Source organism: Falco peregrinus, chromosome 5 (assembly GCF_023634155.1).
Source record: "Falco peregrinus isolate bFalPer1 chromosome 5, bFalPer1.pri, whole genome shotgun sequence".
Lineage (NCBI taxonomy): Eukaryota > Metazoa > Chordata > Aves > Falconiformes > Falconidae > Falco > Falco peregrinus.
Genome location: NC_073725.1, coordinates 48799759 through 48826963, shown reverse-complemented (window position 1 = coordinate 48826963; position 27205 = coordinate 48799759). Strand labels below are relative to the sequence as shown.

At 37.4% G+C, this 27205-nt stretch overlaps 1 protein-coding gene and 1 long non-coding RNA gene across 7 annotated transcripts in view; one reads left to right on the top strand and one right to left on the bottom strand.

The window, feature by feature from the left end:
* The window catches only part of ITGB1 (integrin subunit beta 1), a 45263-nt gene extending 41760 nt beyond the window's left edge, over positions 1–3503 (top strand). For all 3 annotated transcript variants that reach the window (XM_055804399.1, XM_055804400.1, XM_027781645.2), the window contains exon 16: positions 1832–3503. In XM_055804399.1, coding sequence (XP_055660374.1) covers positions 1832–1897 — 66 coding nt within the window. In that variant the 3' untranslated portion in view covers positions 1898–3503. The remainder of the gene's footprint in view (positions 1–1831) is intronic.
* LOC129784483 (uncharacterized) lies at positions 1221–27205 on the bottom strand. Of its 4 annotated transcripts, XR_008747270.1 has the most exons (7): positions 25703–26092; positions 17197–17353; positions 13978–14094; positions 8943–10011; positions 6780–6929; positions 5306–5418; positions 1221–1341 (listed from the first exon to the last, which is right to left on the bottom strand). It is a non-coding gene; the product is annotated as an uncharacterized LOC129784483 (long non-coding RNA). The 4 variants fall into 4 exon arrangements; XR_008747269.1 differs by having other exon boundaries at positions 8943–14094; positions 25703–26103; XR_008747271.1 differs by lacking the exon at positions 8943–10011 and having other exon boundaries at positions 25703–26088.

Below are 27205 nucleotides of genomic sequence, written 5' to 3'. Positions count from 1 at the left end.
TAACTCCCCATCCCTTTCCAAACTAGTAGCTGATACACCTTTTTATCAAGACAAAGTTTGCCTGGGAACTGGTAAAGAGTCTTTTGCTGTTAAAAATGTAATTGTGAAGTGCAGCCAGCAATGGACACCTGGTTCCTCCTTCACCTCAAGTCAGATGACGTTGACTGAGATCTTGAGAAGAGTGAACAGAGAACCTTGACTTCCGTTGTCCAGCAATCCAGGTTCTGGCTGGACTTGGGAGACTCAGCTGGAGCCTCCCGGGTCTAGGCAGGATTGACATGCCTCACTGCTCTTTGCGTGTAGAGAAGCTGGCTTTAAGGACAAACACCCTTTTTCTGTGAAAGGGACTGTGACAGAAAGGCAGTACGACAGCTAAATATGGTCTCCCTTAGCAGCAGCTCTTGTTGTTGGGGTAGACCAGTTACCTGCCCTGTACCAGGTCTTGCAAACAGAAGGAACCAAATTTCCCAGGAACTGTGACTGAAGTCTCACACCAAGTTGGTTTCTTGCTTGCCTTGGCACCTTTTGGCATGCTCTGTGGTACTTGCGGTTGATTTTCCAGGTTTATGATGCTAAAAACAGACACACCTGGTGTTCGTGTGTTTAGGGGGAAGTTTTCCTTTAATTGACTGTAGAAAAAAAATCGGTTTAACCTGAAAAATTTTAAATGCTGTGAAATTTAATAAGTAGAATTAAATTAATATGGTTATATAGGATGTTTATATAGGCCATCTCAGACTGGGGGGAACTTCAAAGGGAGAGAGATTCACTTACTGCTATTGAAGGCCAGATAGAGTTCTAGCCAGAACTGCATTCAGGCTGACATCTGCACTGTACTGAATTTCCTCAGGAATTATTTGTGTGTGCGCAGGAAAGCTTTATATTGGTAAACAACATTTTATTTAGGTTTACTTATGTTCAAGTTCATCACATGATAAGAGCACGGTACTGCAGATCCAGGCTGTATTGGTAGAGTCCTAGTGGGTAGTCTTTTTTTCCTACTAAGATGTATCTATTAATTCTGAATTAATGTTAATAGTATCAATATTAATTATAATAGCATAAAATACTATTTTTGAGTTCAAGCTGTTTATCTTAGATGTGCACAGATGCCATAAATGGAGTAAGATTTACTGAGATAAAAGAAAATCTGGGAACAAAGGAAGCTTAAAATAAGCTTTAAAGTTTTTCAAATCTCAACAGGAGAGATGTAAGCAGTTGTTCTGTAGTCATTTCTCGTATCAGTAGAAAAAATGTTTTTATTACAGCATTTGCACCAGTACAGAAGAAGGTTCTTCATTTTATATGTGTATTTTATATATACGGGGTTTGGGGGTGAACCTGCAGGAATAAAATGAGAATGATGAGTACTGAATGTTCAGTATAAACATTCAATGTGTATTATCAGAATAGTACAAGCCTTTCCACTTTGTTAATTTATAAGTAAATTATAATACAAGATGAGCTGTTTAAATGTTTATTATAGCAGAATGTGCTCCGTGGTCAGTTTCAAACAATGTTTACAATTCTGTTCTTTAAAAAAAAGTATCATGGGCTGCAGACCCCTGATTTGATGGTTCAGACCACACAAGGTTCAGTTCCCGTGAAGGAAATCTGTGGTGTAAACTGAACAGGATCGTGCCCTAACCCTTTGCTTTATTAGCTGTGAGCATGCTCAAGTTGCTAGAGGGAAAACTAGTTTGACTTAAGCTGTTTGTGTGTACAAACAAAACATTAATGGGTAATTTCTTAAGCTACTTTTACACTTCTCACAAACACAGTGCTTTTTTCATCTCTTTAAATATTAATACAATTATTTTTCTCTTTCTAGGGTGAAAATCCTATTTACAAGAGTGCAGTGACAACTGTGGTCAATCCTAAATATGAGGGAAAATGAACACTGCTTGTATAACTTCACACACTGTATGCAGCATAGCGATTTTGTAGTCACAGTAAAATAGATTTAGGGCAAACTGCAGTGATTTTACTAATTCATTACATATAGGTTTGTTTTCCTGTGTGAAAATATACCATATGTAATATTTTTTTTTTTTTTCAAATAAAAGTAATCGGTGCCAGAGGTCTGACAAAAAAAAAAAAACCTTGAGACTGTGTAGCCTAGTCAGCTAAGGTCACTTGGTGCCTTTTTGACCTTTTCCACTCCCATGCTGTGAATCTAGGTCTTCTGCAAGGTGCGATACTGCTGTGGCATGACTGGGAGGGAAATGGTTAAAACAATCAGCATGAGGGCTCTGCCTAGCCATTTAGTATTAAACTTTTTAGCTTTACAGGGAAATCAGGGCTTGAGTTTGCAGATATAATTAAACTCATGTAGCATGGAGCTGGTGGTTAATCAGTCTTCTATTTGCTAGACCTATGATTAAGTATATGGTAAGTTGAGTAAGTTGGAAGCGAGCAGTGTAAAAGACTGAAATGTGTGCGCATACTTATTTTTAATTTGTAAGTTGCTTATTGCCAGGTTATGGTTAAAATGAAAGGGTTTGAGAAGAATGTTAAGAAGGGAAAAATAGCTTTAAAACATGTGCCATTACTGAAGAAGTTGCTGACTGGTAACTTTGCTTGGTTTTTCTTTGTAAATTCAAGCCCTGGGTGGCGGTATCATGCATAAGTACCTTACCAGGACGTCCTCAGAACACATAAGGGCCTTACGTGATACTGTGTCTTTATTCTGTAATGTTTCCTTGGTTTAAAGCCTGGTGCTTTGTCACCCTTCTAATCTTTTTAACATATTTGGTTGCAATTCTTTTTGTAATATTTTTGTATCAACATGAGCTTTTTTCTCTCTCTCTTTTTGAGCAGTCTTAGCTGTAAATTTGCCTTTACCCTGTAGCTAAGATTGCATAGTTTGTCATGTGACATGAGTCGCACATCATTCTTGACATGTGCCATGTATATTTGCCTCTGACCATTCAAACTGCATCATAGTCATATTCTTGTTTTAAGTGCCTTTTTATTTTAACAGATGTTCACTTTTTACAGTGCTATTACTGAAGTTATTTATTAAATAAAAGTACCTTAAAATACTTAAATCTCGTCTCTTTATCTTATAGAAGTTGATACTATCCAAAAATCTGAGAACTGTGTCTGTTTGGGCAAGAGGTAATAGACATTTTAATAATGCCAAGTATGTCCTTTAGGTCAAGTCTGAGAAAAGTTAAGCAGAAGTGAGCTTGGGTAACAAATGTTGGCTGTTGTATAAAATTCACAAAGGCCAGGGTGCAGCACAGCGCTCCGTGTTACGTACGTTGCCCGCTGGTGTAAAGCCCCCAGGCTTTTGTTGGCACGTGTGCTAAAGTAGTACATAGTTCAACAACTGTTCCAGCAAAAGGGCTCTTCGGTTAATGTTGTTTCACAACACAAAACAAATTGGAAATATTACTGCATTTTGTAGCAAAATAAAGTCTTCCAAATTTTTTTAAGTGTATAATGTTCTGGATAGATTATCAAACCCACCTTGTAATTAAATACATTCCTGAAGTATATTCATGGAATCTGTATGAGTCTTTTCTTTTTTTCTCTCTAACTGTTGGTGTATCAGGTTATACTGAGAAGCTACGGGGATCTGTTCCAAAAGTCCCTTTTAACCTTCATCTGAGGGCAGAAGGAGCCTGGTTTCCGGGGTGGGGTGGGGTGGGGGCATTGACAGAGAGCCTGGGCTCTCCATCTCTCTGAGGGAAGCAACCGGAGACAAAGGGATCCAAGGGGCAGCTATGAGGTGAACTTGCTTGTCTAAGGCCACTTGCTGGAGGGCCCACCGTCGGGTGGGGTGGGGGTCTGTGTGTGTGCAAGGGGGTGGTGCAGCAGCCGCTGGGTAGATGCAGGGGGCAGCACGGGAGCGTGGAGATCCAGGGGCAGCTGCTGGATACCCTGAGCGTCAGCCCAGCTGCGGGCTTGGTGGGCACTGTAGAGGTGTCTGTTTCCCACTGATGGACCTTCATTCAGATCAGCTGGAAAGGTAAAGGGGAGGAGGCCTTTGCTCCTGTTCATATCTCTGTGTGCGTGTAGGTACTGTGTACATGTTCGGGGAGACAGGGGCTGTCTGCGCATGCTTGCTGGGAGGAAGGTAACTGCGGGCTGGGCCTGGGGACACTGAGCTGCTGCAGCCTTGCTGCTCTTGGGCTATGGGATCTAGCAGCAGTTGGTGCAAATGAGAGCAAGCTTACAGAGGGGAAGAAGCTGTGCAATAATTTAGCCTGCTGTCCTTCATAACAAAGTCCGCAGTACTGCTCTGGATTAGTCCTTGCATCACGAATGCTCTTTCTTGTACTGCCTTTCCAACTGGAGGAACCACAACAGCCTGAGAATGCTGCCAAACCCGATCACAACATAAGAAACCGTAAGAGCCGCACCTGTATGTACAGTTCATTGTTCCTTCTGATACCGACTTAACAGAACTGCAACGTGACTGTGGCCGTGAAGGAGGCAACTCTGTTTTGGACTCTTGAGTACTTGCCTCCCTTCCTACTGCTTTGGTCAATTCCCCAGCGCTGCTGAGGATTTTCAATTGCTCCATAAGAAAAGATTCAGAAATTTCCCTAAACACATTCTGTATTGCTTGTCCATGCAAACTGTCTTCATCAGAGAAAAGGCAGCTTAAACAGGATAATTTCTGAATTTTATGGCTGTTAGTTTTTCAATATTCTAGAAAGATTAATCCCAAATTTCTGTTTCAGATTGTATCGGTCCCTTTCAGATCAGTCTTTCCCAGACTGCACAGAACACTGGAATCCTGAACTAACTGGAATTCATGTCACACATGGCAGGATGCTGACCTTTGGGAGCCCTGATCCCGATACAGCATAACCAGTCCTGAATCCAGCATATTTTTAATTACATGTGCATTAACCTGGTTCTGTCCACTCATCTATGTTACATGTTCTATAGTTTCCTTAGTGAGTCTGGTTTCAAAATGCTTTTGTGGCTTTTCACAGAGATGTTCCTGAAGGTTTTGAATTCAACTGGCCTGTTAAGGAGAGCTTTTTTTTTTTTTTTTTTTCCAAACCCTTGTTTAAACTGGGTTTCCAGTAGCCACTTCCAGCCAGATGGAAGCTGCTTAATATCTCTAAGCGAGCAGTTGCTTAAATGAGAGAGAACAGCTGGCATCCTACAGTATCAGATTCAAGATACTACAAGTGTCACAGAATGTATGATTTGCTTCAAAGCAGGATTGGATGCTCTAGCTAAGAGAGATGGTGTAGTTCAAAGATGGTAAAATTTAAGTGCTGGAAAACAGAATTAGTTATGAATCCTTCCTGGCTTATAAATACTGACCTCAGCTACTTACCCTGAGTTCTGCAAGTTGGTGAAGCAGTGAACTCTTACACAAATACCAACAGATGCACAGACTCAAAAGACTCCGATCCCACACAAGCCAGGTATAAGATCCCAATAGTATATCTGTTTTAAAAGAATTACAGTTAATATACAGAATATAACCATAGTCTAGTTATCCTTAATCCATCAATTTCCCTGATTATTTCTTTATGGCAGTTGTTAATAAAACAAAGTTTCTTTCCTGAATTGAAACTATAACAGCAAAAGTACAAGTCAGCTAAAGAAAATAATTCTCTGTAATCACGTAGTTTAACATCCATGAATAGCTTCACTGCGGTGTGTTCAGCCTCTTGCCTTAAACTACCGTGAGGCTGCTTGAAGCCTAGTCCAGAGCACAAACTGAAACAGCCTCTTAGCAGTCTTGAGCACCTACACAGAAGGGAAGCTAGGCTGATAAATATATACTTCCCTTGGGATTCTGATGTTTTTCTTTCCTTTTCAGCACAATTGCACAATATGACCATTTTTTTCTTTTCCATAACAAATACAACTTTATTCTAAGAGAAGCACAGAACATGAAGGGGGGGGACCCCAACTTTTTTTAAGTAAAACACTCATTTACTGAAGTTTTGGCATTGATCAAGTAGAAGCAGTGAAGGAGTATGCTCTAGCTATGAAGCTCTACTATTTAGAGGGTGTTTTCCAAGCACTTCTGTTCTTCTTTCTGAAAAATCAGAATTGCTGCCAAAGCAGTTATCTAGCAGAAGGAAAATATTTATAAGCAACTGAACACAAGTACCAGAAGACAGAGCGCTGCAAAGTAACTAAAGTGAATGCTCATTAACGATAATAAATACATTAGCCTCGATCTCATTAAAAGGGGTAAATTGCGGCTAGAAAAAACACTGTAGGGTATAATTTTAAATAACTTGAGGACATTTGGGCTGATCATTAATTTTAAATTAATTTTGAAAGCAGAATTTTTTAAAAGAACATAACAGTCAACTATGAAATTCATACAGATAAATGTAAGAAATAGCTTCTAAAATACAGAGAACTAAAAGTCAAATACTCTTGTCAATGGAAAATTATCATAAATATTGTATTTGTTTATTCTTCATAGGATAGCTGTACCAACTTTCTCACCTTGCGTTAACACTCCATTACACAAAACATAAAACAAGTATTTTTATCCACAAGAGATTTAAGATTTTGTAGTAATTAATTAATATTAAGATATTGTAGATTCTTTGCTATGTGAAATCTCACTCTTGGTTCCTTGCCTAATTTTACATACTCAATTAGGATTTCCAAAGCAGACACTGATACACACTTAAAATTTAATCTCACTTTTAAGTCATTTAAAGAGTAAGACTTCCATTATCAACATCTTGCACAGCAAACTTGAATATTCTTTTACATGCATATCTTTTTTTGCTATTTGAATGTTCCAAGCTGCATCTTCTTACCAAGATATTCCTTACCAGTTAAAGATGTCTCACTGCAAAGAATGAGTCAACATGCAGATGAAAGCATAGATGATTCTTCTCTATAAAAGGGATCATGAATCAGCTTAGAATACATCTGTTGAGCACAGCCTGTTTTTTTCTTTTGCTCTCTGCTTCCTGAGGACACTGTGAACCAAAGGAGAGAACAGAACTAGTACACGGCGCTGCTGGCAGCAAGGTGTGCTGGCCAGTGTGTAACAGGGTGACTGTGGAGAAGCAAAGTTTCAGAGCAAGGAATGAATGCGAGTGATCAGGGGAACACCTGAGGTATGGAAGACATGCACAGAGGAAGGGTAGACAGGCCAAGGAGGAGCTGGAGCACATACGAAAGAAAGGGAAATCCGTCTGTTTTCCTTAAGTCACCCATGCTCTTCCATCTACACATTTGCTTTCATATCCTTTTACTATGTTACTTTGTAATTACCAGTGAATCTGTCCGTGACTAACTGGTTTGTTGTCCTATTCTCAACTTTCACAAGCTCTTCAGATGTTCTTCTTTTCAGCAATCAAAATTTATCCCTTCCCGATGACCTCAATATGAGCTTTCTTATAGAAAGTGGATGATATTTGTGTATATCTTAAAAAAAAAAAAATAATTACAGACAAGCTCTATAAAATGAAAACTGGGATACAGAACATGGAAATGTTTGTACTTCCTCGACGACACTATCATGACAATACAGAACACTCAATATAGATTAATCAAATCATTGCATTTCATTAGAAAAAGTGACTATGTTGTTAAAAAAACTGAAGATGAATGAACTATGTATTTTTTCTTATTTACCTTTACTGTTAGCACAGGGCAAAGACAAGTTAAAAAAAAACCAACAACAAAAAGTGTGTGTCTGAAGTGCCATAGATTTTGTTCGAGAAGTATTTCCTAACCAAAGCACAGCCCTAAGGACAATCAGTCACCCAGTCATGTTTTTTTCTGTGTAAGTAGCACAGACTAGAATCAAGGCCTACTTCAGAGTCCTTTATTAAAAAAAAGGCGTCAGCAAACGGCAAGGCAGATCAAATGCATCCATTCTTCTAAACAAGTGGTAGTCTAAGAAGTAAGATGGGGTGAGGGATAGAATTCCTGGGTTTTTAATGAGGGTGCTGACATACCACAGTAGATGTATCAGGAACTCTGAACGGATGATAGCTGATAAGAGATTATAATTGCAAGACTGATAAAAACCAAACCATCTGCTACATTAGTGCCTAATTTCAAAGAGGGAAACTATAGAAAATAAACTCAAAGGAGTAGCTATAAACATATTTGGAGGGAGGCACCAAATTATTTGGGCAGCACAGAACCTGTTCAAGAAAGACTTTTGAAAGATCACACAAACAGAAGGACTGTAAACAGCCAGTGAAAGAAGCTGATCAAAGAAAGATGTCCTTGGAAAAGCTGAATTGCATTTAAATGAAGAAAATAAAAAAGAATAGAAACATTAGAAGTATGCTAAAGGGGATTTAGTGCCTCACAGAAGGCATAAAAACTAATAAATACATCGGAACAAGAAACCTGACACTGAGATATAATAAGGACAATTGGAATAGAGAAATAACAGAATATATAACTCATTCTTTGTTTCTATATTCCATGAGATATCCAACCTGAAATTCCCCATCGTGGGACAAATACCAGTGAAATTATTCAAACTGAAGTGCCAACAAAATATTTTAGAGATAAATCAACAAAAGGAGTAGCAGCAAACTGCCAAGAGTCAATGTTAATCATTTAAGAAGGCTTAAGGAACTCAAAGTCGAGTGCCGGATCTTACTGCCATATGAATGGAAAATGGCTAACATACTGTCTCAATTTTTAAGAGGCCCTCTGGGAGTTAAAAAAAAATAAATACAGAAGAGTTATCCAGATGTTTCTAATATGTGGACACATGACATATTGTGGAAGAGTCAACACAGACAGAGGGAGGTCATCTCTCACAAATCTAGACTTCTTTGAGGAAGTCAGTAACATGCAGACAAGGAGAGATCGTTTCATACAGCTGGATTTCCAAAGCCTTTCAGCAATGCTTTTCATCAAAGACCCTTAAAGAAATTTCCAGGGCATGTGAAGAAAATCTTCAAAAGAACACGTAACTATTAAAGACAGAAGATAGAAAACACAGCTTAGGAATTAATTACCAGTTTTCTAATTTGAGAGATGTCATTGACAGAGTCTTTGACCTGCTGGCCACACTCCTCGCAACGCAGTACAGGATACCATTAGCCGCCTTTGCCATGGGGGCTCATAGCTGGCTTGCTGTCCACCAGGACCAACAAGGTCCTCCTCTGCAGAGCTGCTTTCCAGATGGTTGCACCCCAGTGTGTGCTGCTGCCTGGGGTTATCCCTCCCCAGGTGCAGGTCTTGGCACTTCACCGAATGTCACGAGGCTCCTCTCTGCCCAGTTGCCAGTCTGCCTGGGTCCCTCTGAATTGCAGCACGACCACATGGTGTGCCAGCTGCTCCTGCCAGTTTTGTATCATCTGCAAACTTGCTGAGGATGCACTCTGACCCATCATCCAGGTCATTATAGAAGATGTTAAACTGTAAAGGGCCCAATATCAAACGTGGGATACGCCATCAGTGATTGGCCTCCAACTAGACGTTGTGCTGCTGATCACAACCTTCTCAGCCTGGCCCTTCAGCCAGTTTTCAATCCACCTCACTGTCCAATTATCAAACATACACTTCATCACCTTGTCTGCAATGAAGATACGGGAAACAGTGTCAAAAGCCTTACTAAAGTCAAGATAACATCCACTGCTCTCCCCTCAGAAAATCACATTCATGCATTTAAACCAAGGGAAACGGTAAAAATCAACCATACCTGTATATATTCAGTGACAAGTTCTGTTTGTGACAAACTACCTGTTGTATACTCAGGAAATAACGTACAGACCATCACCTTAATGCTCAGGAACAGTTCAGCAAAACATACAGAATAACTAGGGATTACTAGAAAAAGAGTAAAAAGCAAAACAGAATACACTGTCAAAAAAAAAAAAAAAAAAAAAAGAGAGTGGTGTGACTAAATCTTGAATATCACTTCAGTCTCAGCCTTCTCAGCAAAGATACAATAAAACTGGAAAAGACACTGAGGAGGATGACAAAGATAACAAAAGTTGCATACCAGTTTCTGTACAGGGAATGATTAAATACAAAGGGGTTTTCAGCCTGGAAAAGACAACTTAGTGAGGATACCATAGTGACCTGTCATGAGAGACAATGGAGAAAGTGAATAGGGGAAGACCAGAGTGATCGGACAAAGGTAGTTTCATGCTCAAAACAAACATAAGGTACTTCTTCCCATAACCCACAATTAAGTTGTGGAATACTTTGACATGCTGTGGATACCACGGATTTAAAACTAATAGATAAATTCAAAAAAGAATTCATCATGGGATATTAGCTACAGAACATAGCAACTATGGCTTAGCTTGAAATTGGAGATTATTCTGGGAAGAATGATAAACTCTTCTCTACACATCTGCTTTTGAACACAGATGGAGAGAGGGCACTGAATTATGTAAACCTTCAATCGGATCCAGAAAGGTTAGAAACCTTTATAATTTTTTTGTATTTACTATTCATGCCACAAAATTGGCTAGCTGCAAGTGCCTGAGCTTGTTGCAGACCTTTCCAGTTTGATTCCAAGTTGGTAAGCAAAAGCTTTCTTCTGTTACCTCCTGCATTTTCTCTTCTATCACAAGAGAAATACTTTGTAGCAATAATTAGAAGTAAATTACATTACTATTTCAAAATCTGATTCAAAAAAAAAGACTTATTTCAGTAAGATTGTCTGGCCTGCTACTTTGTGTTGCTCTAACAGGCACAGCAAAACATCATTCCACCCAGAACAGGGAGTAACAAATTCTTTTTATTTCAGGACTCTCCACTGATGTAGAACCTAGACCGCTTTTCCATAAATCTCTCAAACAGCAATAGGAAATCCGTGTATGTCAAGAGTTCTGGGAGCTGTTGCAGGAGAGACCTGGCAGAACGAGACACTTCACTTTAGTCTAATACATCAGAAAAAAATATGCTCGCACTTAGCAGTACTAGTACATGACTAGGAAAACACTGCCAGTCCACTCCTTCATATTCTGTTCTTTCATGTGAATTTGATTGCCAGAACAGAAAATCTCGCCATTTAGATGTAGTTTATAGACCCTGGGATTTTGTAAACCACCTATAATTTGGAAGCATCCAAATACATGTAACTTTCTATAAGAACTGGTGTTTTAGTGAAATGAACCAAGTGCCAATCAGTTTAATCCCCAAACTAAAATGTGATTATGCTCCTGTCTGAAGCATTATATGCAGTCAGCAAATAAGAAATAGTAAAAATAAAGTTTTATGTCGATTATTGCCTTTCAGTAGCATCTTCATCCATACAGGATCCAGAGCACAGAGCCCTCCCTGTGTGTGGGCAAGTATAACACAGTTCAGCAGTTGAAGGATACCAACAAATAACAGGGTTTTATTGGACCCCATTCCTTGTTTGAAACTGGATCACTGTGCAGTCAGAAACCTAGAAATCTTTTGGACAGTTGAAAACCGAGGAAGGCATGATACTCTATAACAAGGTAATTTAACACATTCAGCTTCTGCTGAGCTGCTGTCTTTGGCTTAGGCACCTCAGTTCTTCATGAAACATCTTAAGTGCCAAAGTAGGTAAGGTCTGACTTTTGCACAGAATTCAATCTTCTATATAACGCTGGCCATCAGAATTTCCTCAATTAATTCCTTTTGAGGTAGAAAATTAAAATTAAGGTAACAACCTGTTTTCATTTTACATTGGTAAAGAACACATCACAAAGCTGACAAGTATTCAGCTGGAATACATTTGACAGAACAGTTAATTCCATATTTATCTGATTTTGTGACAAAAACATCTTTCTGCAAAACTCTAGTGACTTGTAGATCTCAGCTATGCCAACCCCATAACTGCTATTAATAAATAGAGTAACTTCAACACCACTCAAAAAAGAATGTCAGTTTGCATGTTATCTTCCATAAACCAATAATGAATGACATCAGTGATGTTTCCTTCCCTTAGTTTTCTATTAATATTGCCCTGCTAAATTATTCTATCCAATGTTAAGCTGATGTATCCCATATATCCTTTTAAAGCACTAGCACAACAATAGCTCCATTACAGCTTTCTGGACATTTCTCACTGTTTCAAGGATTACTATAAATTAATATTAACTGTCCAAACAGCTCCTTGATCAAGCTCATTTATTCAGTATCTTTATGAGACACCCTTCAATCAGCTAATGCATATGCAGACTAGGACACTAACTATGCCGTTTGTAGTACAAAATTTTCAATCTGCAAGTTTAATATTTCTTTCCCATTTTCTGAAATATTCCATTAGTTCCATTAGAGTTTAATAAAACCTGGAAATCTGATAGAAATTAGTACAAAAAACTTTCTGAACCAAGTTTTTCCTGCTCTCAGAAAATCTTTCAAAGTTTAAATCATTTCCAAAGATATTCTCAGAATTTAAGTCTATCACAATTTTATACCAAAATGGTTTCTTACAACTACAATATTTTATCATCAAATTTCCGTAGTAAGTTTATATATTACAATTTCACTAGTCACGTAGCAATGCAGGTAGTTATTAAGAATTGTACTTAAATATAAAACACATTGCAGCTGACACCTTGAACCATAACACTGGTTTTTTTGGAGGCTTGTAAAAACAAGATAGCTGCAGCTGAATAGAGAAGACGAATACAGCCCACAAGCAATATTCTGCAGCTTCAGTAGAACCACAAGAGCATAACACAGCAATGGCTACAGCAAAAGGAACACAGAAGAAAAGGCTACCTAAATTAGCTCTGCCTTCTGTGCTTTAGAACACAGATCTTCAAGGAACTTGGCTGCAACATCCCAAAATCAAATTTTAAAACCTAATTATGAACTTTATGGTAAATTTGATTAATGTTAAAATTACTTAAATACATATTTGGATCATTAACTATTGTATTTCAGGTTTATTAATTAAGTACTGAATTGGGAAGAAAAAGATTGAGGGATCTATCAAAAAAGAATTTACAGTCTCCTGATTTGTTTTCCTATCTTGATAGGGCAGAAGACTCTTGAGTCTAATTATCTTCTATAGTGTGTAGATCAGTTCAGAATATTAGCTCATGCTTCTTCTATGACTAAGAAACATAATCATCTAACACATTTCAAATCAGACACAAATTATAATAATATTTTCATTTTAAAAGTAGATATTTAGGCATCCATCCTAGGACTATCTACCAAAGCCAGAATTTTTATACATATAAATGAATGTACATACAGGGCCTCACCCTCTGAGCCACATATGCTTAGCTGATTTGCCACAGAAGTCTCCACTTGCTGCAGGTCTTTCAATTTCACTTCCAGACTTGCAGCTAAAACCATTTTTAGCTCATATCCCTTCCTCTCTATAGAAAATAATAGAGTATTCAATGTAAAGTTTTACAAGCTCTTATAATAGAAGATTTTAAGCTACGGTGTTGATTGTTGAAAAACTGCTTTTGCATATTCACAGTAAATACATTATACTAAATATTAGACACGGTAATTACTCACAGTTGTTTTAAAAGTATGTAAACTGAAGGACAAAACCATTCTGTAAACTGTTATGTATTATCACATAAGATATAATGCAGTTATGTAACACATGCTCTCTGTACAGCTGAAGGAATAAAAGCAAGTAATTCCTGCCTGCTGAGACTTACAACTTTGATAGAATTTTCCGATTATCGTGATGATCTAGTGTTGCAGACATAGCTTAGAAATATATTTTTATGCACATTCAACTATTATACCCCTAACTTATGAGTTATTTCAAATATCTTGTCTTTAAAAATGCCTAAGTAGCACTCAGTCAAACTAAAGTACAGCTCCCCAGTGTCAGAACTTCAGTCAATGACCATTTTCACCTATGCAAATAATAGATATTCCCTTCACCTTCTTACTTTTTTTTACCTAAGTCCCAAGCAAAGGAATTCTAAACATTTAAATTTGCTAAAATAATTTCCATGATTATAAAAAGCTAGTCCTGTACTGTTAAACCTGAAAGATATGCATGTCTCAGTGATTCTACTCTACAGACACACAAAACTGTTAGTGAATAAATAATACAGTATCAGACTTCAGCTGTGTACTTACCATTAGTGCTGCCTGCTTGGCTAGCTGCCAAAGCCAGCGTTTCCTGCGGGTCTTTCGGATTTGATTCCAAAATTGCAAGAAGTCTTCTCTGATTTGGTAGCTCATTTAGTCTAGTATCTGCAGCAGATACAAAATATCAGATTTATCCAACTATCAGTTTTTTCCAACTGAAATATTAGTTGGAAAACTACATTCATATATTTCTTTTAAAAACCGCATCTTACTAGATTGATGTTGAGCTTAAAATTTACTTTATATTGGAAACAACATCCACAATATAATAAATTATTAGCCTATATGTGAGTAATCTTTAAAAGAAATTGCTAAGCCTTGAAAAGAAAATGCTGTCCTTTGCTCACATTAAATAATACAAAAATTAAAAAGTGCATAGGTAATGAAAAACAGTGGCATTTTTATTATCTTAACCCTGCTCTCCTGAACGTGTTATATCTTAGATCTAAGCTCTTCAAAACAAAGATTATCTTCTTGTTTGTATCACAGTGTAACTGTGATTCTCATTCCAGCCTCTAGGTCATAATATCCTATTTTCCCATCTTGCACGTTACAATGGAAGGAATTATGGTCAGACATAGGACTGGGGGTGGCTTCCTGACCCTAATTGAACCAGTCACAAAATTCTCATTAACTGCAGCAGAGTCCACCGTAAATCATACAATAGTATGAATCACCTGGCTCCCGAGTGCAACTTGTTGCCCCCCTCAGGGGCTCAGCTGCCTGTGGTCAAGGGCAGCTCTGGTTTGATGCAGCTTGGTAACCTGGGGAGCAGACTGCCGTGAGAAGAGCTGTGTGAGTAAGTTGTGAGAGGAGGGTCTCTTCTCCTTGCCTTGGGAGCTGTGGGAGCTTTCAGGCCCTTGCCAGAGCTATGTTATAGGCATGACTTTGCCTGGCCATAACCTCGCTGATCTTGACCTGCTGGCTTGACTTTGGACTTGTCTTGTCATTATAGATTTGAGTGACAGTCACTGGACTGTTGACTGAACCTGGTTGCATTTACCACCCCTGTTTCTGACCCTGACATGCTGACTTGACTTCAGATCATGTCTCATCATTTTGGACTTCTCTTGTGACCTATACTGTTATATGATCCTAATTAAAATAACCCTCTGCTTGCCTGGCCCAGCTACGGGGGGATTGTGCCCTTAGTGAAGATACCACCCCCAATCATGTTGTTGTCATCATCACCTCCTAGATGGCCTTCCCTCGTGGAGCAGCCTAGTCATGCCGCTCCCTGACATACATCATCTCACTCTCCTTCTCCCATCTTTTCTTTCTTTTTTACCTTCTTCCTGTTTTTGATACCATTGATCATTCTTTGCCTTCCTGGAATTTTACACTCGCTAGGCTTTGAAGATTGGTTGTTTTGCTCCAGTTATTTTCAAGACTGTTCTTTCAGTTCATCTCTTTGTGAGCCTTTTACTCTTTCCCCACTCTCTCATCCCCAGAGCAGTGTTTATAGCCTTTTGCTCATCTTAATGTTCTCTCTCCAAGCAATTTCATCAGCTGACACATCTTCAGCTGTCTCTCTGCTGATGACTAACAAGACAAGCTCAGCATCATTAATTGTTCTTCTAGTAATATTCTCCATCTGTCCTTCTCTTTAGTTATGTCATTTCAAGGTTTTAACAGCTTCAACTAAACTTGTGAAAAGAGCTAATATCTTTCTTTCCAAAAACTAACTTTCTGGATCCTCAGGTGCATAATCTCAGGACACTTTCAAAGTTTTCCTTCACATTGCTCCTAATAAAAAAAGCCACACATGCCATTTTGGGATCCTGCTCTACTCAAAATCTTCTTCCCATTTGTCCAAACAGAAGCGGCCTCCTTCCAATCCTTATAAAATGTTATAAACCTCCTTATAAATACACTTTCAGTTTGCTCATATAACAACCTTGCCTCAACACCATCCCATCTGAATTCTTCCGCCAGCTTCCAGTTCTCTTTGACATCACATTTGACATCCATGTGATGTAGTAAATCTACACCTTGAAAAAAAAAAATCTTATATTAGATAAACTATAATTAATTAACAAGTTGAAGAAATAACTGTGCTAGTTTTAAATTAGCCAGATATGTACAGTAGTCAATTAGCAGCAGTGAAATACCACCAGCAACAGCGGTACTGAGCTTCTTGCCAGCTCATGCACAACTTCATGGGTTTGTGGATAAATATTCTTCCTGTTCTTCTGTACAGCTCTACAGTTCCGTCATAACATATTCTTTCGTTAAGCTTTATGCTTATTTATATTTTGTACATTCTGCCAGTATTCCCAGTCTTGTTTATTTGTTTGACAGTCTGTCATCTATATATCAAATAATGTAAAGTCTTTTAGCCTATGTGCGTTTAAGTTCCTCTTAAAATAATTCTGTGTTTCATGGCGTCTCCAGTAACTTTCACTTACATCTGTTTCTTCATCTTGAGACTGGGAGTTGCTAAAGCAGTAACACTTCTTGAATAAGTTCAATATGAGGTGTTAGAGTAAAATAAACAGGGATCTAAATAACAGAATACAGATCTCTACATTTATGCTGCATTTACCAGTACTTCTACCCATTTCATTATCTTCAAAAGCTTCTTTGTCTTTCACATCTTCTATACCTAATGACAGCTTAGCAGCCATGCTGTGCAAAAGCTCAACTGTTGTCTTCGTAACGATAAAAGCTACTCAGAAAGGGCGTTCAATAGAGACAACATCTAAATAATGCCCAATGCTTTTCCTCTAGAAACTGGCACGTGGTATTTTCTAAAAAGAGTGAAGTGAACTTTCTGTAACTCTTCAGAATTAGACTTTATTGCATTTCTTGCTGCAGGCACGTGCATTCCATAGTTTCATTCAGCAACGAATATGTACCAGCATTTTGGCCCATTTTGGAAAGCGCATGCATAGCACGGATGTAGTAGTTTTGTCCCCACATTAAGATTTTAGATTTTGCTGTAGAATATCCTTACCTCATCCTTTATTATATCATCTTTATTAGCCATTTTATACAGATAGATGAGGAACTGGCACAAACTTATGGTTTTATGGAGTTGGCCAAGTTCCAGTAAAGACTGGGGGGGGGGGGGGGGGGGGGGGGGGGGGGGGGGGGCGCGGGGGGGAACCAAAAAAACCCACCTTCACTGAGGGCAAACTCTCAACATCCTCAGGAAATGTTTAATGTTCTCTTACCAGGCCCCTACACAATTAGCTTTCCACTTACCAGTTTTCAGGTCAGGTTTTGCTGGTGAAAGTGTTGGTGCCTGTTGCATTTTACTTGACTTATTAAAGGAAGTCTTTCACCATTTAAGAGAAGTTTTATCTCATTGGGAATGTGACAAAAGCAAAAAGTTACTTCAGGAAAACACATAGGCCTTAATCTAGGATACAGAAAAAGAGTAACATATTTTACTTTGAACTATGTTCTATATTTAATTTATTTTTATATTTAATAGTATTATTTTTGGATGATAGTATCTTATATATAAATACATATTACAACTTTTATTATCATTTATATTAAAGCCCCTGCACTCTCTCCTGTTAATGTAATGGAGCTTTAAAATAGCTGAAGCAACACTAGTATAAAACACATTCAAGTTTATGTTTATTGCTAATCTGAAGATCAAAAAAGGATTAATACATATCATATTTCTGTTGTTGTTTATTTACCTAAAACCAAGACTAAGTTTTATTACTTTGCAGCAAACTTATTTGCAAGATGAGAATAGGTACACAACCAAGGAAAGGTATCTGAAGACAGCAGAATCATTATCTCTTTTTACAGAAGCAAAACCTGAAGTCTGAGGGGACAGGGATGAACAAGTTTGCAAAAGGTTAAGAAGTAAATTAGTTGCCAATATGGAAATATCAGTGCAGCAGTGAACAATGTCCTTTTCTGTCTAAAAAGACTGTAAACACATGGATGAACTCCAGTTCTCCTGGCTAAATATCAAAGAAGATGATTTCATTAACTTGTAGAATTTAAAAAATTTGTTTATGTTGCCATATGGTTTAGTGCATAAACAATAAGCACATAAGGCTGACAGTCATTTCACCAATTGCATCACAAACCTCACCCGGGTCAGGTGTGTCTTATTTCTAATAACCCTGAAAGTTCCAGTATTGATGATATAAGACAACGTGATCTAGTTATTCAAGGGAAACTGACTGCTACAGAAAATAGCCCATAATGTTTTGTGAAGTCACTTTGAAAATAGTAATTTCTATTACAGGGATCCTACATTATTGTTTTTCTAGATCTAGGTAAATTATGGGTATTCTCTACTTGTGGCATAGGCTCCTCACCTGTTAACTGTTGCAAAAATATAAGCTTTACTTGTGTAAATATTCCCCACGCAGCAAAAATTTTTAAATAGCAGAACACATTAATACACATAAATATTAATCTTCTATTATATTTAACAGTTATTTTAAATTCACATTTTCTGCGTGTCAGCGTGACTGAATGTATTTTCATATAATCAGCTCCATCAGAAATATGTTCATTGGTATAACAAATTCCCAGAGAAATGTTGCTCAGTACCATTAAAATACTGGATTTGGGAAGTGTATTCCAAGGTCTCTGGCAATCTTGGTGCAATGGTACTAGTTACAATCAGACACCCTTCTCTCAAAAGAAATGTTAAGGTTTTCCTTTGACATCCACTACTTCTTTTTAAAGTCCATGGAAGACTTTCTTCTTCAAGTAAGATGGTTTTCAAAGTTACATTCTAAAATGAAAAATAGTAGCATTACCTTATATTTTTTGGTACTATTACAATATTAATCGATTGTTAAATATTCTTATTTTAACATACCTAAGTCCTGAATAAACTCATTCAAACTATAAATTAATGAGCTATTTTTAAAGAGCTCAGAAGTAATTATTTAATTTACTAAAACTAATTTCTAAACACATGATGGAATAATAGTCCCCTTTTTTCTCATTTTGATTTACTCCCCAAATTCACAGAACCTAATACAGAAATTAAGTTCCATCTTCACTTTTTTCCATCAAATTTTTCAAGACTGAAAAATATCAAACCAGTGAAATGCTGACAGTTGATAATTTAAAAAAAAGATCTTTAATATCTTGAAAATTACAGAATATATATAATCTTTGTGTGGGGACTTAGAAGGTGCGTGTTTTGAACTACGGGAGCAGTGCTGGACAAAAAAAGAGACCTCTCATACAGCAGTGCTGGAGAGAGTATGTCGTATCCCACTGTACAAAGAAAACCAGAGATGCTAGAGGTTTGCTGTAGCATACGGCTGCTGCCATAAAACCCTCTAGAATCATATTCATCATTTCCATATAGCTAGCATCCATGAAAGCATTTTACTCCAAAAATATGTTATTGATTATATTTTAACACTTTTACAAGATAATCTTATATATTCCAAGTTCTGTGTTAGGTTTTTATTTGCTTGCCTCACGAGATTCTTGTAGACTGCTCTCAAGTCAAAATACTGTAATGTAATAATATAACACTCAAATACATTCCACTACTCCTTGTGCTACTTTGTGCTACTGTCATGCAGAAGAACTGATGTCCAAGACAGAAAGTCTTTTGATGCACAAGTCCCCAAAAGTCAAACATGTTGTGTTCAACTGCTGAACTTTAATTTATGAAAGGGTTATCTGCTTCACTATAGTTTAGGGAAGCAAAACTCATTAATATATTCCAACGTGGGAAATAGAAGTACCCAAGAGCCATATAGATTATTTTAGAAATATAAGAAACACTTTGGTTCATCTTTTTATCTTGATTCAGTTCCTTTATGTTTGTATTTTCATTCCCCTAAACAATGAGAAATGTTGAAGTGAAACATTTTACAATTTCGGCAATTTGACAAAACTGAAATAAGAATAGGACAGATAAGAGCACAAAAGAATCCCTTCTACTGCAATCAATTTCTCCAAGTTTAAACAGCTACAGTTCAGGTTACAAACAAGACAGTTTTCACAATGAATGAAGCTCTGCTCAGTGTTAATTGTTAACAGATAGAGAACACTGACACAGCCATAGTCCAGTAATAAAAAAATACTAAATTAATCTGTCCAGTGTATAAAGGAATTGAAAAAAACTCTGTCCTCATTTGCCTCCATGTCTTCTTCCAAAATATTTTATTACTATATTAAGTTCACAAAACAGACTTTAAGATCGGAAGGGAAGAAATGCAGTATAAATTATCAGGTACTATGGCCACCAACATCTTGGAAAATAAGTACTTCAGAGTTTAAAGTTATTTCTTCTAAAAATTATTTATTGTTATTTGGACTGAGGTTCACTTATATATTTCATTTAGCATCAAAACTGATTGCAAAAGTTCTAGCATATCATACACTTCCAGCCAGTATTCCCTCCGGCGCATCACAGTTCCCTGCCTTCTCAGTTGTACTACTCAAATGATTTGTAAGGCTATGGTCTGAAGTGACCTATATTTTAAAAAAAGAAAACTTTGCTGGTTCTGCTTTTTACTACTGCACTGAACTCTGACTAGTCTCCAAGGCACACTGAAAAACCTTACCATCTAGCTCCTTCCGACTAAAAAAACACCAGAAAAATACATCCTCCTTGCTGTAGCTGGACTAATTTGATCAGTTTTTCCTGTACTGAGTTTCTATTTACTGTAAAACAAAGGGAGTTATCATGGTTGATTCTTGAAACTGTATTAGCCAAAAAAAAAAAAAAAAGGGAGTCTTAGAAATGTATGATTGCTCTTCAGAAAACGACAAGCACAAGTATGTCCTCCCATTCTCCTTTAAAAGCACTATTTTTTTCAAGACTATGAGGGAAACCTGCTAGAAAGCTGGATGGATTTAGAATTTACATGACTGAAATACAAGGCTTTCTATTCAGAGATGGAAGAAAGAAAAGAGCTGCTGAATGCTGACATAACTCAGAACAATCATTAGCGATGCTGTAAATTATACTGACATAATGTACTTTCCTGGCAGAACCTAAAGTGCTACCTATGAGATCCTGGCAAAATCATCACCTCTTTTTATCACATTTCATCTGCAGCAAGTGGATAATAACATTTATCCATCTTTATACATGAGATTGAAATTATTGTATGAATCAGTCCCGTAAAAGCCAAAGAACTAGCATGCAGATGCAGCAGTTTTCTCTTGTCTTTCTGAGATTAGTTTGGGTGAAATTCTTGTATATTTAAAAACTTGGGTAGTAACTTCTCTTGATGTTTTAAGGAGAAATGTGATAAAGTTGAGAAAAAATAGTCTGCTTCCAGTATAACTTTTCTTAGCAACACTGAACAATTTTGAAAGAAATTATATTTTTTAACTGGAGTATTACCTAAAATGAAGCCATACTGGTAATGAAAGAGTCGGTAAGAGCATGGCCATGGTAATTTAAATTATATTGGTACTATCTTTGTCATTCACAGTGAAGAACAAACTGTGGTCCCTGGGCCAACTGAGGAGACTACATTTAAGACTAGAATCCTTCACAGTACGCTGGCTGTGTTCATACTTCCTAGGAAAGGGAATACACCCTGTCCCCATACACATAAATATGCACCACGTTCACCACTCATTTGCCTCATGCACAACACATGAACATGCCAGTAGTCTTCATGCCAGGGGGTTTTGCTTGACGTGTCCTCGGTGACTGTTGCTCACTTACGAGTACATGTCCTAGTTCATCACCTCCTACCTCTGGGCCAGACTAAACCTCCAGAAAGGGCCATCTAAGCCATTACTATGAGGACAGTTAGGGACATCCTGGAAGAACCAGCGCTACTAAAACTGCAGTAATAGGAAGAGATACTTACCAGTGGCCTAACCCTAAGTTTCTGGCATTGGGCTGAGTCATGAACACTACAGTAAGCTTCCTTCTGTTCTGAGGTTTTGAGTCCCAGAAGACTCATTATAGCTTGCTATATCTCAAATGACTCAGCAGCAAGTGTAATTTGGATAGGGAGAATACTTGCACACTGGGAAGGAAAATCCCATGAAGCTTCCACAGTCCTTGACTTTCACCAGCAGGCAGTGGTGCCAACTGGGGCAAGACCACTGTGGGCTATCTGGTGATTTCCCAAACCCTCAGAATGTCCAAATCTGCATTCATTACCAACACCAGTTACATTGTATGGGCCACTTCTCTGTGAGACTTGGGTCAAATGCAGAAAAACAGTCACATTCAGACCTTCCTAAAGTCTGGTTCCTGCGTCCCACTGAGAAACATGCTCACAGTTCATTTCAATCCTGAATTTCCTCAGGGTCAAGACTGAGCTGGAATTTAATTAACTGACAGGCAAGTAGAAAAGTCACCAAGGATAAACAAAGGTAAACATGATATTATAAGTGTGGAACACTTCAGTCTGCCTGACTGGTTCATGTGAGCCAACAATTTCAGAATGGGATCTCTGCACAGTGGGGTATTGCTGTTATTACAAGCACCCCAGGCTTCTGCACAAGCAGATAAGAGCATAATGTCTGTGTTCCCCCTCCAGTTCGGGGCTATTTCTGCCCATCAACCAACAGACAGGTCTCCAAGGATAATGAATATGCTTAATAGTGATATTGCAATTTATAATGATTATTCCTGAAAAATAAATCTTAACTGGAAATAGTTGGATTTTCCATCAATTCCTCGTGCCTTAAAATACCACAAACAAATGTAAAAAAAAAAAGGAACACACAAAAACTTATTTTCTGTTTGTTCTTGCTGCTGTTGACCTTTGCAGCATTTTACCAAATAACAGTGATGTTGGCGCCTCACTAGTATGTTTAGAATACTGCATATTTGTGTGTTCAGATGGACAAGTTGCAAGTCTTGGAGTCTTTTCAATTGTAAGAACTAATTCCTTAGGTTTATCCAACTCCCCTTGCTCCTGAATGAGATCTTTTTCTTTTAACTTGCTTGCTGAAACCCCATAACCATTACACTTCTTTCTCTCTGCTAATCCTTTTCTTCATAGTTTAAGATCTTTTGAGATGGTGCTGCAGCTTCTTCAGTTTCTTCCATTTCTGCAGGACTTCTTTTGTTTATTGCTGGTTTCCCTCGATTGACTACTGCCAATTTCTTTACTAATTCATCAGCTTCATTAATAGACTCGATAGTAATACTGTACAGCCTTCTCCATTGCCTTCACTTTAAGTTATTTTTTTGGCCTTTCTTAGCTGAATTTTCAGCATCTTTTTCACAGCAGTGTTAAAAACATCAATACGATCCTCTTCTGCATTTTTGTAACTAATGTTTGTATCCTGAACAACTTGTGTATTGAATACAAATAGATTTTGCTAAGTTTAAGTTGCTTGTTAGCATTTGTAGCTTCCTATTAAAGTACTTGTTGTAAGATATTGGCATTAAAATTATGTTGTTGTTTGGGTTTACTTCAATGTATTTAAATACTTCCTTATGCCCTTTTCAATTGAAGTATGTTCTCAAGTACTTTAAATCTAAAGATTGCTTAAGCTTCAAGTCAAATATGCACTTTAATATCTGTAGCGCAGCTACAGCAAAGCATCTTTAAACATAAAAGTAATATATAACAAGCAGTTAAACCATTATTCAAAGCTTTTCAAATAGCAATGAACTGAATATAGAAGAGTTGAATTAAGCTTTTATAAGAAGTTACTGAAAAATTTCCCCAAGAGTTTAAAGATCCCCAACTTTTAAGTTAAAGCTCGCTTAATACATTAAAATATAGCCCCTTCCCTAAAAAGAATTCTACAAGTTACAAAATAAAAGCTAGGAAAGACAAATTAATGTTCCAGCAGATAATTTTGCAATTCTTTTAAAATATTTATATTGTAATATTTATAGCACTTAGTACAGAGGGGACAGACTGATCAAACTTCCATTTCCTGCCTTTTTTTTAAGCTGCTATATTTTAGCAGTTTGTTAATGTTTTCAGTATACAGGACGTATTTTTCAATGTTCCTATATTTTTAATTGGCAAGTTGCAATCTTGTATAAGATTATAGAGAATCTGTAAGATTAATCTCATCCAGCTTCCATGTCTACATTTGACTTAGTCTCCAATTAAATTTGTTTGTTCTTTTAGTGAGTGGAAAGAAATTAGTATTTCTAGAACACCATTCATCTCTACCCCAAAACAAATACTTGAAACAGTTCAGATAATCAGGCTTTTCTAATAAATGATTTATCTGTTAACTATAAAAAGTTTAGTAGAGCAGCTCAAATACAAATGTCTGTGTGACTGACCTCTAACGTTAAGTGAGATTTATCTCATATTAGGTTTCCCTTTTCTTTGAAAGGGGACTAAAAAAAAGTCTACTACAGTGATATTACCACCCTCTAGGAACTTCTCCTTTTCATTCCCCAAATTTAAAAAGTGTTGATCCTTGTAAGAAATGTATTAAAAAAGAAATACAAGCCAAAAATAAGACAAATTAAGAGGAAAATAAAGGTTAATTTCCCTTCTTCAATTACATCTTTCCAAAACTCAGATATTTCTTTCATTGCCTTATCCCAGACATACTCACACCTGACTGCAGGATATTTTGGGGAAAATCCTTTTTTCTTTCCTGGAAACATCTGGTATTGTTATAATTTTTCAAGGATACCAGATTACCACAGGAATGATATAAACTGAAATGGCAGTTAAGTTTCTTTTAGAATCTGTTAACAAATGCTCTTAAAATTAAGTAAGATGTGTTTCATACTACTGAGAATAATGAAGTGCAGAGAAAAGACCTTTTTAGATAGACATGAATAACTAATTTTTCTTCTAAAACTGACATTACAAACCTTTTCCCAACATAATAGGAAAGTAAAAAATACATATATCCACAAAAATATATTTCCTAAATCAGTACTTGTAATGCTCTTCCAACTCTTCCTCAAGGATATTTTTTCTCTCTTGCTTGCAAATATTGATTTGATAGGTAAAAACAATCTATCAGATACTGTGATTTTTTCATGTGTACCTTTGGAATCTAAGCCCACCTTGTAATTGTTTCAGAGTGAGCAAACATAAGTTAAAAAAAGTATTTAAATCCAATACGATGCTCCTTTGGTAAGTGAAAATCATAGTGTAGATGTACTAATTACAGCAATGCCTTGGCAAACAAGTTTACTTTGAAACATCTAGATTAGGTTTTACTGCAAAGAAAGCAACAGCTTTGCCTGAAGTAGAGACGCATTTTAAATTTGGCTTGAAACAGTTTTGTAGGTAAATGGATCTGTAGAGATTAATATCTGAACATACACTGACACTAATCTACAACCATTTTCATGTAACAGTAACAGCTATGCTGTTGCAGAGATTAGAAGTAATCCTATATTAATGACCTGTACTGTCTTAGATCTGCTAAGTGACTTTAGGTAATTCACATAAGCTCTCTATGCCTCAGTTTCCCCATCTGTGAAGTGAATATAATAGTCTTCAACTTCACAGAAATGTGGCAACATTCAATTAGTATTCTTAGGATACTCAAATACTACACAAGCCATAGATAGACTATTTTCTAGTTTAACATTGTTATGTTCGTACATTGAGGATGCTAATGAAAAACGCATCCACAGAAAAAGAACAAGCAACAGTGAATGGTGTCTTTACAAGCTCCCTATGCAAAACCATTTATGCTATTATAGAGAAGTAACACAAGCATACTGCTGTGCACATAAATCACAATGATAAACATAAATGACGCTAATTAAAAGCATATTTAGGATATATATATAGAATTACATTAAAAAAATCACCAATTAGAACAAGAGATGACACACTACCTGTGTGAAAACACTTTTCTCATGGAAGAGAAGTGATCCTGGAAAGAACTTACCAGGACCTGAAGCATATTCAAGCTGTTCTGCTTCTGTCTACAATGAAACAGTGAATGTCTAAGCGAAAAAAGTTATACATGTCCTAACCACAGCAGGAATCAGATACTATTATCCATTTTTCCTCATTCTCTGTGTGATATATATAGTATATTGGGGAGCACATCACATTTTTCATTTATTCCTACCTTAGGATTCCCTTCTTTGAGCAAAATATTACTATTTATTGTCAAAAAGTGCTACATGAAAGCAAATTATGAAGGTTGTCTGCATATACGTGGACAACATATCTAGACATCGGTTTTCTCCAAATGACTGTCCATATGCTTATTAACAATGCAGATTATTTCAAGTACCACCTTCACAATACATGCATGTTACCAGAAAGAAGGGCTCAAATTCCTAGGAAAAATATAAGCAGCAAGCCTTTACAACAATATTCTACTTGCTAACTTCAGTTATGGCTTTCAAAAATCTCAATGAGTAGAGCTTTGACTGACCCAAATTTCTCGTTTCCTTAGAGTCAAGGACAGAGGAATCACTGAGGCTTTGGCAGTTGTTTGCCTGGAGGGCACACTTGATGAGCAAAAGAAGCATTCTGAGCATCTGGCAGGAGATGGAAGTATTCTGGGCATGATCCGAGTGATCGCATAGAGGTACTGCATGCACAGAGCAAAATCAGAATAGGGCAACATGAACAGGTAGCTATCAGCAACGGTACTACTAACCACCACTCGGGTTGCCCACATTGTCTGCTGTCTACTGAAGACTGATCACAAGCAGATCGACACACACACTTGGCCTTGGGGAATGTAGGCACACCTCTGTTATACTGGGTAGTTGAACAGCAAACACCAAGGAGAGCAGCCTACTACAGATCCATCTGTTCACCATGCTCACTCAACGCTACATGTGAGGCGGCAGCATCACATGTAACAGCTGTCAAACAGAAAATGTAGAAAAGGGAAGAATAACTCACCATACCTCAAAAAAGTATTTCCAGATCTTTGCTAAGTGCATGGCTTTGGTAAGTTGACCAGTACTGACGTTCCACTGCATGTGTGTGCAGGACTAAACAAGAGAGATTGCCTACTTACCTGTCGCAACACTAGCAAACCAGCTGGCTGCAACAAGGTTGTTACCATCACATACCAAGTTAACTTCAATAAGTAGTTAGCATGCCTTGCCCCAGCAGGGCCACCAATCCCCCACAAGGTCTCAAAGGTCCATCTACTGTTTGTGCTGTTCCTTCATACTCTTCAGGCCAGTCCCTCTGCTGCATCCTTCTCCTCCCTCTGCTTCTTCCAGGACTCTCTTCGTTGGCTACCCTTCATACCCCTTAGAGCTATTTAGCTACTTAGCAGGGACCAGCCACAGCTGCACCTTATCCACATCAGCCAACCCACCGCCCTGAAGCCAGCCCACAGCTGTGTATTATCAATGTTAATTAAC